At 35.7% G+C, this 14746-nt stretch overlaps 2 protein-coding genes across 5 annotated transcripts in view; one reads left to right on the forward strand and one right to left on the reverse strand.

Annotated features, from left to right (window-relative positions):
* The window catches only part of PDE7A (phosphodiesterase 7A), a 303765-nt gene that overhangs the window by 235642 nt on the left and 53377 nt on the right, over positions 1-14746 (reverse strand). The window lies entirely within an intron of this gene.
* The window catches only part of DNAJC5B (DnaJ heat shock protein family (Hsp40) member C5 beta), a 50208-nt gene continuing 44124 nt past the window's right edge, over positions 8663-14746 (forward strand). The window contains exon 1 of the mRNA XM_010970654.3: positions 8663-13752. Within this exon, the coding sequence (XP_010968956.1) occupies positions 13634-13752 (119 nt within the window). The 5' untranslated portion in view covers positions 8663-13633. The remainder of the gene's footprint in view (positions 13753-14746) is intronic.

Genomic DNA, 14746 nt, shown 5'->3' on the forward strand with positions numbered 1-14746 from the left:
TGTTTAAATTTCTCATCTGTGAAGTATATATTATGTTTCCTAGCAGGGGACCAGACACAGTCAATATTTTTTCAGTACTACAGGTCTCAGAATCAGAGCTTTACTTAATCAGATACTGTCCTTGACACTGAACTACATGTTGGACCTCATTAATGAAACTGCTTATTGGTAGTTTCTTGTTTAAAGACATTACTCCATTTTTTTTCTTGAGCTTTAACATATACACCATCTGGCTCAATCACAGATTGATAAGCAAGGGAATATAGCAGGCAGCAATCCCCTGAAATTACACTGTAAACTCCTGAAGCAAAGCTCTCTACTGTGTTAGAATCTGGGCTGTGAAATCAGCCAGCCTGGTCTATGGCTTACTAGCTGGTGACCTTGGGCAATTCATTCAGCCTCTCCAATTTTATATTTCTCTTCTGTAAAAATAAGGGTATGAAAGAACCCACCTTATACTTTTGCAGGATTCCAATGAGAGAATCTAGTTAACATGTTAATTACTATCATCACCACCTCTGAAACCGTCACAACCCACAGTATAATGCCTCGCACTATATGATAAAAGGGGAACAATTACCATTCATTGTATAACTCAGTCTACCTACTGATGAATTATAGATTTGGGATGAAATCTACCAGGATTGCATATTCAAATTCTTAAAGTAATTCCAGCATACTCTGTTCTGATTTTAGTGGGGGGAGAGAGAGAGCAATGTCTTTATAATTGCTCAAACCCCAACCCTAGAAAATAAAAGTTAAATCTGTGTTTATAAAAGATCCTAGTATCATTCTTGGCACACCTATCCTAGACATTTGATAAAAGTTCTGAGAGATAAAAAGGTTTCACATTTTATTACTGTTTTACAGAGTGGACTCAGGCTTAAGGTGACTTGCCCAGAGTCTACAAAAATGTTTTTGAGTACTTCTTCTTGATTTAAATTATGTGAAACCAAATTTTTATTTTGTATTTAACTACAGATGTCATTACCTTCAGTAAGCATTTTCTTAGGAAATTTGGGCAATAGAAAACTCCAGAGAGCTGCTTGGTTGACAGGTGCTTCCCATGTTACTTAACTAAAGCTGTCAGGTCCAGTGAATAAGGGAACTGGTCTGCACTGGCCCTCAATGCGGGCAGCTCTACAGAGCCACTTGGAGCCCTAAAAGTGCCGCAGCCTGGCCCACTCTGCAAGATTTTGCTTTGGGATAAATCTGAGGGATGTTACTTTGGGACAATCTGGGTGAGCCTAGACATCAGAATTCTTAAAATCTTTCCAAGTGATTCTAGAAAAAATTTCTGTCTAGTTCTTCCCCCTTAGTCTTCTATGATTCTTTTCTAAATTGACATATGGTTGATTTATAATATTAAATTACTTTAAGGTATACAGTATAGTGATTCAGTATTTTTATAGATTATACACCATTTAAAGATATTATAAAATAATGGCTGTATTTCTCTGTGCTGGACAGTATGTCTTTGTTGTTTATTTTATACAGTAGTTTTTCTCTCTTAATCCCCTATTTTGTCCCTCCCTCTGTGCACAGGTAACCACTAGTTTGTTCTCTATACTGTGTCCGTTTCTCTTTTGTTATATTCATTCGTTTTATTTTTTAGATTCCACATACAAGTGTAAGAGTATTTGTCTTTCCTTGTCTGACTTACTTCACTACGTATAATATCCTCTAGAACCATCCATGTTGTTGCAAATGGCAGAATTTCATCCTTTTTTACGACTAAGTAATATTTCATTGTATATCTACACTACATCTTCTTTATCCATTCATCTATTGATGGACACAGGTTGCTTCCATGTACTAGCTATTATAAATAATGCTGCTATGAACACTGAGATGTATGTATCTTTATGATACACACATTTTCATCTTTTCTGGATAAGTACCTAGCAGTGCAATTGCTGGATCACATGATAGTTCTAGTTTTAGTTTTTTGAGGAATGTTTGTACTGCTTCCACAGTGGCTGCACCAATTTACCTTCCCACCAACTGTGTACTAGGGTTCCCTTTTCTCCACATCCTTGCCAAAATTTGTTATTTGTAGAATTTTTGATGATAGCCATTTGGACAGGTGTGAGGTGATATCTCATCATGGTTTTGATTTGCATTTCTCTGCTAATCAGTGATGCTCAGCAGTTTTTTCAAGTGTCTGTTGGCCATTTGTATATCTTCTTTGGAAAAATGTTTGTTCATTTCTTCTGTTCATTTTTAAATTAGATTATTTTTGATATTGAGTTGTATGAGCTGTTTATATATTTTGGAATATTAACCTCTTATAGTCACATCATTTGCAAATATTTTCTCACATTCTGTAGTTTGTTGTTCATTTTGTTGGTGATTTCCTTTGCTGTGCAAAAGCTTTTAAGTTTAATTAGGTCCCACTTGTTTATTTTTGCTTTTGTTTCTTTTGCCTTAGGAGAAAGATCCAAAAAATATTGCTTTATGTCAGGGTGTTCTGCTTATGTTCTATTCTAGGAGTTTCATGGTTTCAGGATTTACATTTAGGTCTTTAATTCATTTTTAGTTTATTTTTGTCTATGGTGTAAGAAAATGTTCTAACTTCATTCTTTTACATGTAGTGTTAAGTTTTCCCAGCACCACTTATTGAAGGGACTCTTTTCTCCATTGTATCTTCTTGCCTCCTTTGTTGTAGATTAATTGACCATAAGTGTGTGGATTTATTTATGGACTCTCCATTCTGTTCCATTGACCTATATGTTTTTGTGTCAGTACCATACTGTTTTGCTTACTGTAGCTTTGTAGTATAGTCTGAAGTCAGGGAGTGTGATTAACTCCAGCTTTGTCCTTTTTTATTGAGATTGCTTTGGCAATCTGGGGTCATTTGTGGTTCCATTTAAATCTTAGAACTATCTGTTTTACTTCTTGTGAAAAATGTCATGGGTATTTTGATAGAGATTGTATTATATCTGTAGATTGCTTTAGGTAGTATAGCCAGCTTAACAATATGAATTCTTGCAATCCAAGAACACGAGATATCTTCCCATTTCTTAAGGATTTACAAATGATGCATATAATGTACCCAGGACATAGTAACTTCAAAGAACTATTTTTATTAAAGGAGACACATTTCTTTTTATCATCTTTAATTTCCTTCATCAATGTTTTATAGTCATCAAGTCTTTTATCTCCTTAGTTAAGTTTATTCCTACATATTCTATTCTTTTTGATGTGATTTTAAATGGGATTGTTTTCTTGCTTTCTCTTTCTGATAGTTCATTATTAATATACAGAAAAGCAACAGATTATATATATCAACCTGCTATCTTGCCATTTTACTAATTCATTTATTAGTTCTAATAGTTTTTTTTTTTTGTGGAGACTTCAGGGTTTTCTAGATATAATATCATGTCATCTGCAAATAGTGACAGTTTTACTTCTTCCCTTCCAATTTGGATGCCTACTATTACTGTGTTATTATCAGTTTCCCCCTTTATGTCTGTTAATATTTGCTTTATATATTTAGGTGCTTCTGCTTTCAGTGCATATATGTTAACAAGTGTTATATTCTCTTCTTGTATTGATCCTTTTATCATTATATAATGCTCTTTCTTTTGTTATAGACTTTGTTTTAAAGTTTGTTTTTTCTGATGTAAGTATTGCTAGCTCTGCTCTCTTGTCATTTCCATTTGCATGAAATCTCTCTTTCCATTTACTCACTTTCAGTCTGTGTGTCTTTATTTCTAAAATGAGTCTCTTATAAGATAGGTCCTGTTTTTTTCCTTTTCTGATGAGCCACCCTGTGTTTTTTGATTGGAGCATTTAATCCCTTGACATTTAAAGTGACTAGTGATAGGTATGTAGTTATTGCCATTTTGCTACTTGTTTTCTGGTTGTTTTTGCAGTTCTTCTCTGTTCTTTTCTTCTTTTAGTTTCTTCTCTTGTGGTTTGATAATTTTCTTTAGTGGTATACTTGTGTTCCTTTCTCTCTAGGTTTTGTGTATCTATTATAGGTTTTTGATTTGTGGTTACTGTCCCTCAGCTTTCTATGATTCTATGCTTTCTTCATATTTATAGATTTAGGCACACTAAAATTTCATACCCTTTGTAACATCTTTTTAAAAGGGACTTTTTTTTTAACTTTGGAAAACTATGAAACATAATAGAAAGTAACCAGTTTGCTTTTCTGAAACACAAACACTTAATTTTTACAGGAGAATTGTCAGACTTGTTCTGTAATTTTGTCTGAGATGCCACTGGAGTGCTGGCCAACAGCCTCTTCATTTTATACAATCAAAGCAATCACTTTTCTTTTTCCTTCCTAAATTTACTCAACAGAATGTAGCTTACTCAGATGAGTCCTATCTTTGAAATTTACAAAGTGGTGGCCTGAATTACATATATAATAATAATAACAACAACAACAATAATATAAACAATATAAAGGGTAGTAAAAATAGTAACAATGATAGCAATAATAATGCCTTTGTTCACTGCATTGGGTTGTTTAGATTAGGATTGATTTGTTGGGATTATGTGCCCTTGCACATCACATGTTCAAAATGGGTGGTGTTTGCATCTGCTGAGATAGGAAGTTTACATTCAGTAGTATGTATACTAATGTTATGATTGTCTGATTATTTTGATTGACATTCAAATTCATCTAGTATCTGTTGCAAATTCTGTTCCAATGTATTAGTCATTTATTATAATATCCAAACCCTATGTAGTAATTGAGAGAGGTATATAAAAGGTCTTTAGGAGCACCTAAGGGAACAGTGAAGACCCCATAAATAGAATACACAGGGAAAATTAGCATGTAACCCCCACCCCCAACACACACGCGCGCGCACACACACACACTTCTCCGATTTTCTAACTCACAAAAAGCCCACTTTGGTTCAATCTTGGAAAATTTTCTAAGTTCTCCTCTTCAAATTTCAACAATTCCATTGACAATGCTTTTACAGTACATGTAGTGCATTTTGCATCAAGGAGTAATTTATGTGTTTACTATGAGTTATTTCCTTTTACAAACATCATTTGAAGTTCACCACTTCTAGAAAGCCTCATCTATTTAAGTGGAATATGATTCCATTAATCTCTGGCTATATCTTTAGATTATATATTAGAAGCCATGTATGTATAGGCATGTGCTGACATCCTATGTATTAGAGTACACATAAGAATGAATCTTTTATTTCTTCCATTTAAGTGCCCAGGGCCATTGGGCATGCCCTTCTACCTACCTAGAATATATTTGCTTCTATAAACAACCCCTTAATCTAGTTCTTTTCAGATCTTTGCTTGATTATTTTTGTTCAGGGAAGCTTTCTTTGATCTTCCCCTGATCCACTGATTTACATGGTCTTGTATCATCTGTCCAGTTTCACTTTTATACTTATGTTGAGTGATCATCTGATTAATATCTGTCTCTGTTGGTAAGCTGTAACACTGTAACACAGACCCAGAGTCTGTATTTGGTTTTGTTTACCAGGATACTCCTAGCATTTAGCTCAATCCCTGGATCTAGTAGGTAACTAACCGTTGAATGACTAGATGAATAAAAAACTCTGTTTTCTCTTTGAATCATAGCTATAGTTCTACTTCACCTAAGAGTTTTGCAATACTTAAAAAATTATAAACTCATGGTTTATTCCATATAAAAAGTTTAAAAGTAGTGATTTAAGAAGTGAGGTCAATTGTGCGAAAATAATGGATTTTACAAAAATATTTATTAAACTGAATCTGAAACATAAACTGCAATTTTAAAAAATGTCACTCATAATCTCACCATATTAATATAGCAATTATTTTCATTTCATCAAAGGACATTGTCCTTAAACTGAAGTGATGCTGGAACTTGTGTATTTAGTTCTAAATGTCTTTAGTTCCTCCCACCACTATTCCATTTCTTTGCATGATGATGAGCTGCTTCCTAAACTCTGGCTGAAAGTCAGGATCTATGAGAAATAGTCTTTGTATCAACAAAACAATGCCATCTAGAGGTGAGAGTGCTCTGAAGTGTTCACACAAAGTAGTGCTAGGCTTTGCTACCTGTCATGCTAAACAGAAACTTAAACTCTACCTTCAACTTCAGGAGCCAGATCTCATTTTGCAAAATTCAGGACTAATACCTGTCTCATTTGATTTAAGATTTTTTTCTATAGGGTTCTACTCTACATCTTACACTATACTCAAAAATCAATTCAAAATGGATTAAAAACTTGAATTTAAGATCTGATACCATAAAACTCCTAGAAGAAAACATAGGCGGTAAGATCCTTGACATTGGTGATATTTTGGATTTGACATCAAAAGCAAAAGAAACTAAAGCAAAAATAAACAAGTGAGAATACATCAAACTAAAAACTCGTTCACAGCAAAGGATACCATTAACAAAATGAAAAGGCAAATTACCAGATGGAAGAAAATATTTGCAAATCATATATCTGACAATGGGTTAAATATCTAAAATATATAAAGAATTCATACAACTCAATAGCGAAAAAGCAAACAATCCAATTTAAAAATGGGCAGAGGATCTGAATAGATATTTCTCCAAAGAAGACACACAGAAGGCCAACAGGTACATGAAAAGGCACTCAACATCACTATTGATCAGGGAAATCCAAGTTGCAACCACAATGAGATAGATAGTACCTCACATCTGTCCAAATGGCTATCATCAAAAAGTCTACAAAAACAAATATTGGCAAGGATGTGGAGATGTGCACTGTTGATAAGAACGTAAATTGGTGTAGCCACTATGGAAAACAGTACAGAGATTCCTCAAAAAACTAACAATAGTTCCAGCAATTTCACTTCTGGGTATTTATCTGAAGAAAACAAAAATATTTATCTGAAAAGATACCTGCACCCCCATGTTCATTGCAGCATTTTTTTTTTACAATAGCCAAGTTATGGAAACAACGTAAGTGTGTATCAATGGATGAATGAATAAAGAAAACATGGTGTATATATATATAATGGAATATCATTTAGCCATGAAAAAGGAGATTTTGCCATGGATTGACCTTAAGGGTATCACGCTAAGTGAAATAAGTCAAAGACAAATACTGTATAATCTTACTCACATGTGGAATTTTAAAAAATCCTGAGCACACAGATACAGAGAACAGATTGGTGGCTGCCATAAGTGGGAAAGGGAGTGGGGCAGGGGGCCAGTGGTGGTACTGGTGAAGGGTGGGTAAAATGGGTGAAGGTGGTCAAAAGGTACAAGCTTCTAACTATAAAATAAAAGTCATGAAGATGTAATGTACAGCATGATGACTATAGTTAATAATACTGTATTGCATATTTCAAAATTGCTAAGAGAATAGATCTTTAAAGTTTTCATAACAAGAAAAAATTATAACTGAATGATGATGGACTAGACTATTTAACTAGACACTGTGGTGATCTTTCAACAATATATGCAAATACTGAATCATCACATTGTACACCTGAGACTAACGTAATATATCAGTTATATCTCAATAAAAAATAAATAAAAGAACACACTTTGCATGTCAGGAGATAGCACATTTTCTTAACTGAAAGCTGTGGTGGAAACCTGGAGGCAGTTCCATAGCAGTGTTTGGTTGAGCCAAGCACCAGCTGACTAATGATCTAATTAGATGTAGCATGTATTTTGGTATCACTGGATGACTTGTAATGGCAACCTTTACGGTCATGCATGTTTTATTCTCTCTTTGTTATGTTTTCCAGAGGGATAACCAATTAGCTGATAGAATAACAAATGAAAAGTAACTTGACACCATTGACCCACTTAACCTCGCACGGGAAGGATGGAAAAGCATAGCCATTTGCTTTGAAACAGTGGAACAGGTATGGAACAGCTCCTTTTGTTGTTGCCTGTCTCTATTTTTTGCACATCTGTTTCCAGACCAGTTGAAAACAGCAAGTTGTCTCTGATTGAGAACACAGAATCGAAGTTATAGGAACAGGTACTGTGGGTTATTTTAACATTTCTAAGTTGCCTTGTCTTCAGGTTTCTATTGATATAAGTATCAGTGCAATCAGGAGATAATTATTTTTCAGTAGCAAATTGTAATCATACTAGAGAGAATTATCATTTTATAATATAGGGTTTGTCTATGGCCATACCACCCTGAATGTGCCCGATCTTCTCTGATCTCGGAAGCTACGCAGGGTCGGGCCTGGTTAGTATTTAGATGGGAAAACATAGGGCTAGCATTTTGGATGTGTGTTAAGCTTTAAGATACAATGCTCTTTGAATAAGGAAATTTTGCTCCAATAAACAGATTTCTATAGAGGAATTACAGAAGTAATAATAAAATGGTAACACATGTTGGTTTCCTTAATCACGCTGTCAAAAGTGTTTGCTGTTGAGTGATCTAATCTTCCCCACTCACATTCATATTCTCAGTCATGAAGGGACCAGGCCAAAAAAGGCATAGTTTGATTATTTCCATTTTTCAGAATTCACATAACAGAGATGAAGCTTCTTTTGCTTTGAAGGAAACATTTCACGTCAACATGAACAATTTAAAACAGCATTTGTAGGACTCCTGGAATTAGAACCTTTGAAATACGTGTTTATTTTGAATTGGATGTTCATCATCATAGGAGTGTTAAACCTTCTGTCAATTATATCTTTATCAGGAGACAGCTGAGCTGTATGTGACTTGGTAGTGACTAGTGGTCAAGGCTTTAAGAAAGTAAATTAATGGATTGTAAAGCAGCTAGAAAGTAATTTAATTTCAGAAGATTAAGTATCATGTACTGAATGATCAAAATTAAATTATTTAATAACTTTGCATGACAACATTTTCCCCCATTGGACAGTATAGATGAGGGGCTATGAATAAATAATAAAGACTTGAATTTTGCATAGGAATATTAGCATTCAAAAGGCAACAGAGAAAGAATTCGTAAAAATTATATTTTAAATAAGGAATTAAATAAGGGTATGACTCCATTATTTAAGTTTAAGGAGCGTTTTAGGGGATTTTTGACTATAGCTCTGCAGTTAGTATGTTCTCAGGGCATAATTTTATCTTCACACATTAAAACAACTAATGGTTTCAATGTATTACTCTATTGAATTTGAAGCTAAATGGCATCTGCATTAATAATACATGAAGAGTCTGATTTCTAGCTCACCAAGGACACAGAAAAATAGGTTGTTGCTTTATGCTCAGAAAGCAGTCTTGTGGTCTCTGGGTTCCTTTATGTTTCAGTTTGTAGAGTCACCAACTACTAACTACATTGACCAACTATTATTGACCAACTATCTTTTTCTTGTGTTCTAATATTGATGTAAATGGGTTTTTTTTTTGTATCTTAATTAAGAGACATTGATGTTGTTGTCTAAAAGGAAATATTTTGATCTTTTGGCAATAGGGCAAATAAGGTGAAATGGAAAATAAACAAATTCCAAACTCTCTGTAACAACCCATTCTGAATATTACTCAACCCACAACATAAAGCAAGTCAGCTACTACATTTTACTTAGAAGAATAGATTACAGTGTGATTAGATTTCTAAATAGAGAGATGATTTGAAAAACTACATAAACTAAAATAATAGCCAGTTACCATGTCTTCTCGGGTGTGAGTTTCTATGTATGAAACTCTTTTAAGAGATGGCATCTGTCTTCTTTTTTCCACTGAGGAGTATGTAAAGGGATGGCTGTGAAGCAGGGAAGGAAGAATTCCAGGCTGTTTCCAGGTGTAGTCTCTGGAAGGCTCTGGGGGTAGCCTCCAAGTAACCCCCCCCCATCTTGTTCCACACCTGGAATAACTTTAGGAGGCAATCTTGGGGGAAAAAAATGTACCAGTCAAAACTGGGAGACTGTACACTTGTTGAAATTGATTTTAGGACAATCTGTTGATTTATGGGCGCCATAACATCTCTCTCATTTTATGAGATAGATGATGAAGAGTGAATATATTTCATTCCCTCAAATTGTAACTGTTTCTTTTGAATGCTGAATATAGAGAAAAATAAATAAAGCAAAGATAGCTATTTGCCATACTTTTATTTCTTCTTGTTCTCTTGAATAGCTCTCCACAAACTTTCTTTATGAAACATCTTGACCCAGATTTATCACTGCTTCTTTTATCCATACTAGTAATGTCTACACCACACATCTGAATCTGTTTGGTTTGAGTATCTTAGTATATACATATCGTTATTATTTCCCTGAATTATTTATTCCCAAGTACCTAGAAACCAGTTTCAATTTAAAGGAAGAGTAGGTGCAGTGATATAAGAAAAATCCACAATGGATTATCCTGGCTTGGAGGTGCTCAGGGAACCACTATTGGTGTTTAATTGAGGTACATGACACTAAAGCGTGTTGGAAAACAGTGACCAAAATCTAGCTAAAACATGCTCAAAAGGAAACAATGTGTGTGCATTTGTGTATAGGGAGGAATTTTATTGGCTTACTCCAAGGAAGGGCTGATTGACAAACTGTGGGAGGGGATGAGTTGCAAGTGCACTCAAAAACAACTGGAACCAGGGGGCTGAACCCCACTGAGGCTCTCTCTCCATCTCCTCCCTCTGCCCGATTTCTGCAGGTCTGTTTCAATCTCTCTTGTTTTAGGCCGGCCAACTATCCAAATTTTACATTTTACAGGTTTCACTACCTGAGAGATTGTTCTACACTAAAAAAAAAAAAAAGAAAAGAAAAGAAAAAAAAAAAATCCTAGGGAAGGACTCTGGTTGACTTGGCTTGGGTAAGGTACCACTCCAGGTCTACTCAACTGAGATCAGGTAAGACTGAGGCAGGTCTCAGGAAAAGTAATATGTTGCAACACAGAAGAAGGGGAAAAGAGAGTTAGTAGGCTAACAGTAAAGTTGTTTACTGCAACGATCTCTAGCCAGAATGCCCCTAGAGGCATCTGTTAAATTGACTTAGATTATCTCTAACTCTATGTTCGAGGGTCCTAGGATTTGAATCATTATGTTGATATATTCTTAGTGACTTTGGGATCTTGCTTCCCAGCAAGATCTAAAAATCTGAGACAAGCATGATGATAGTGGACTTATTCCTTGTCCACCAAGCCACACAGAGAAATCCCTACTTTCTAAATCCCATTCATTCATGGCATTTAGCATTACTTGTGAGAAGCCTGCCTGCCAGATTGCCTCCCTTACTGGGAACAATTAGGTGGAAGTGCAGGGGAGAGTATCAATATCCTGAGCATATATGTGTGTGGTGGCAGTGGGAGAGAAGGGACAGGAAAGGAAATAGAGAGGGTGTCAGTTACTCAGGCAATTTTCCCTTTAACTCTGAATAGTCAGCCAGGTTGTGGTTCCAAGATAGGGCTGAGCTGCAGGACTGGAACACAAGGATGAATGACCCAGCCCCAGGTGTTGAATTGCTTACTTGCCAGGGAAATTGTGATGGGAGGATGAAAAAAGTAAGCTAGAACAGTAATGAAAATAAGTGCTACGATTTACTGAGTGGCTGCCAGTATGTATGGACATCTGCTAGATTTTGCTTCATGGCAGGCAAAATTAGGATTCCTCCTCCTCTGGTCCTTGTGTGAATGAGGAATTTGGGACTAGGGCCCCTCTAGTCTCCAGAAGCTCCACTTTCATTGAAGAGGGGACAAGCAGCATGTCACAAGACGAGGCTTTGTCCTTGTGCTGTCGTCCTCCGGTGAGTCAGTTTTGTCCTCAATGCCTTCAGGGCTATAGGATTTTTGCCTGGGGTCTGACTTTCTTCAGTACTGGCTCCTTTTTCTCCCCTCAAGAAGCTAAAGGCTTACAAAAACATTTTGAAGTTCTTCACATTGTTCTTAATTGAATTACTTAGGAACACAAGCATTCACTGTACCACACTGTGGTCTTGGGGTCTCAGGGTCTCTAAGACTGCCCTAACCCACCAGGTGACATCTAGCAGGCTCTGCTCTTGCCTGTGTTGGTTAAGTCATCAGTCTGGTGGGAGCAGATCTGGGAGGTTGGCTCCAACCAAGGCCACCTGCCACTGGGATGTGCCCATTTGGTTCTGCTGCTGCTACTGTTGTCACCAGGATTCCTTGTATTGAACATGAATATTTCCACAGCACTGATGCCATCTCCTGAGCTTTGGTATATTCATTCATTTACATTCATTCCCTTTTATAGCACTGGCTGCGCAAAAGCCAAGAGATGGAAAATAATTTTCAGGAAACTTCTTGTAATGTAAATAGTTTTGAGTTTTTTCTGTTGTTTTGTTTTTGAGATTAAATATAACAAAGTTTGCTATTTTAACTATTTTTAAGTGTACAGTTTAATGACATGAAGTACAATCACAATGATAATTAACCACCTCCAGAACATTTTCATCATCCCAAATAAACTCTGTACGCAGTAACTCCCATTCCTCACTCTTCCCAGCCTCTGGTAATCTCTATTCTACTTGCTGTCTCTATGAGTATGTCTATTGAAGGTACTCATATAAGAGGAACCATATATAATATTTGTCCTTTTGTGACCAGCTTATTTCACCTAGGTAATATTTTCAAGGTTCATCATATTATAGCATGTGTCAGAATTCCACTTCTTTTTATGGCTGAGTAATATTCCATTGTATGTACATACCACATTTTCTTTTTTCTGGCTTTTATGAATAATGAATAATGCTGCTATGAACGTTGGTGTTTTTGTTTTTTAATGTATTAACTCATTTAATTCTTACAACAACTTCATGAGTTTAGGGACATTTTTGTTTCCAATTTATAGATAGGGAAGGTCCATCCAGCTGGTCATGATATGGCCAATATTCCAACTTAGAGGGTCTGACTATACTATCCTCTCTGAATTACACACTGTGCCTACTTTAATAAAAATAGATCTTTGAAGTTACTGTGTCCTGGGTATATTATATGCATTATTTCTAAATCTGTAAGATACCCTTATGATGCAGGCTTATTAAGGCTGGAGAGGGTAGGTGATGGATGCAGGAATGCCCCCAGGTGTGCTTGTTTCTCTGTGCTTCCCCACTAGAGCCAGAGCACAGCAGGAAGATGGCTCCCTGGGACATGGGATAGTACAGTCCTTTCTGTCTAGACACAGGGAAAGGAGCTATCTCAGGTGGAGAACTCCTGAGCACTGTGGGGGGACTCTGATATCCCACAACTACAGAGAAGTTCTAACCAGGCTGCCAGATGAAACCAGGATTTTTTTTCTTGATACTTACAAAAAGTTGGGGGGCGGCATTGTTTTATTTTGTTTTTAAACTCTAACAATGGCTAGATCAACAGAGTCAAAGTAAAATAGATGATTATCTCCATTGCTGGCTAAATTTGGAAAACATCCACAAAAGGAGTTATGCAAATTATGGGAAAGAATATCTACATTTGCCTGACCTGTGAGGACTGATTTTTAACAATTCTGAGTTACGTGGATATTTAGATAACATTTTGCTTCTATTTAGCCATGTGGACAAAGCCATATTCCATTTGTATGGCTGCCTGTAGCCTTTAACAACCTGATTCGAAGCTCTAGTTTTGGTTCTCCTAACCCTTTTTCTCCCTTCCTTTTGCAGCTGGCACAAAGATGTACTTCAGGCTGTTATTTTACAAAAGGTCAGAAATAAACTATCTTCCCCTTTAGAAAGTGGGATCCAGTATGCATAACCTTTACACTACTTCCCCCTTTGTTTTTGCAGCTTGAGAAAATGGCATGTAACATACCTAACCAAAGACAGCGGACTATGTCAACATCTGGAGAAGCTCTATATGAAATCCTTGGTCTGCACAAGGGAGCATCAAATGAAGAAATTAAGAAAACCTACAGGTACAGAGGGAGTTCAGTGATGACATTTCCTGTACTACCAGTGATAGTTATTTTGTGATTGGCAAGTGCCTCTAATTGAAGACATAAGCTTCCTGCTAAGAGCCAATAATCAGAGTTTTGGAACTCATGTTCCATTCCCTGCGCTACACCATAGGCAGTTGGAAATGGACAGGCATGACACTGAATTTATGAAAGAACTCTCTTGTGATGCTGGGCCTTAGGAAAGGGCTATCTATGTTCCTGGCCTGCACTGTTAGAGAGACAGAAAGACTTCGAATGACCAGGAGTTGTGATTTAACCCACATGAGATAGCTTCACCAAATCTGGCAGAGAGATTAAAAAAAATAAAAATAAAAAGGGGATTTTTTTGCAATTGCTGTTTTGTGCACTATGCTTTTCAGGTCTTCAGTTTTGATCTTCCATATCTGATCTAGTTGTAAGTTAGCTGTTTGGGAGAAAAATTGAAATACTTTTTCCTTTAAAGTTCCAAGGAATTTTTTAAAAGTGCAAGTAAAAAAAAAATTTACTTATTGTTGAAAATTTGGAAATTACTAAAAATGAAGACAAAAACATTTATCTATAATTCTACCTTTAGTGACATTTATCATTAACATTTTTTCTTCTAATCTTTTATTTTTGCCTAGATAAGAGATTTTAAACTCAAATTGGATTTACCTGTTTTTTCTAACTAGCTTTCTTTTTAACAAGAATCCTAGCATGAAAATATTTTGGTGCTATTTAAAATTGTGATTTTTAATGCCTGCAGCCTGTGGCTATTCTGTAACTGAATTACTTTATGAGCTATTTTTTAGCATGTATATTCTTTTAACTTTCTCTATACTTAATATCTTTGTACATAAATAATGATGCATATTTCCAATTATTTCCTTATTTATTGAGGAATAAAGCTGTGCCTCTAGAAGAAAAATGAATTAAAATACAATTGACAGGTTTTAATTTTAATCAGTTACCTCTTGATGTGGCCTTGAATTAG

This window comes from Camelus bactrianus, chromosome 29 (genome assembly GCF_048773025.1).
Source record: "Camelus bactrianus isolate YW-2024 breed Bactrian camel chromosome 29, ASM4877302v1, whole genome shotgun sequence".
Taxonomy (NCBI): Eukaryota; Metazoa; Chordata; class Mammalia; order Artiodactyla; family Camelidae; genus Camelus; species Camelus bactrianus.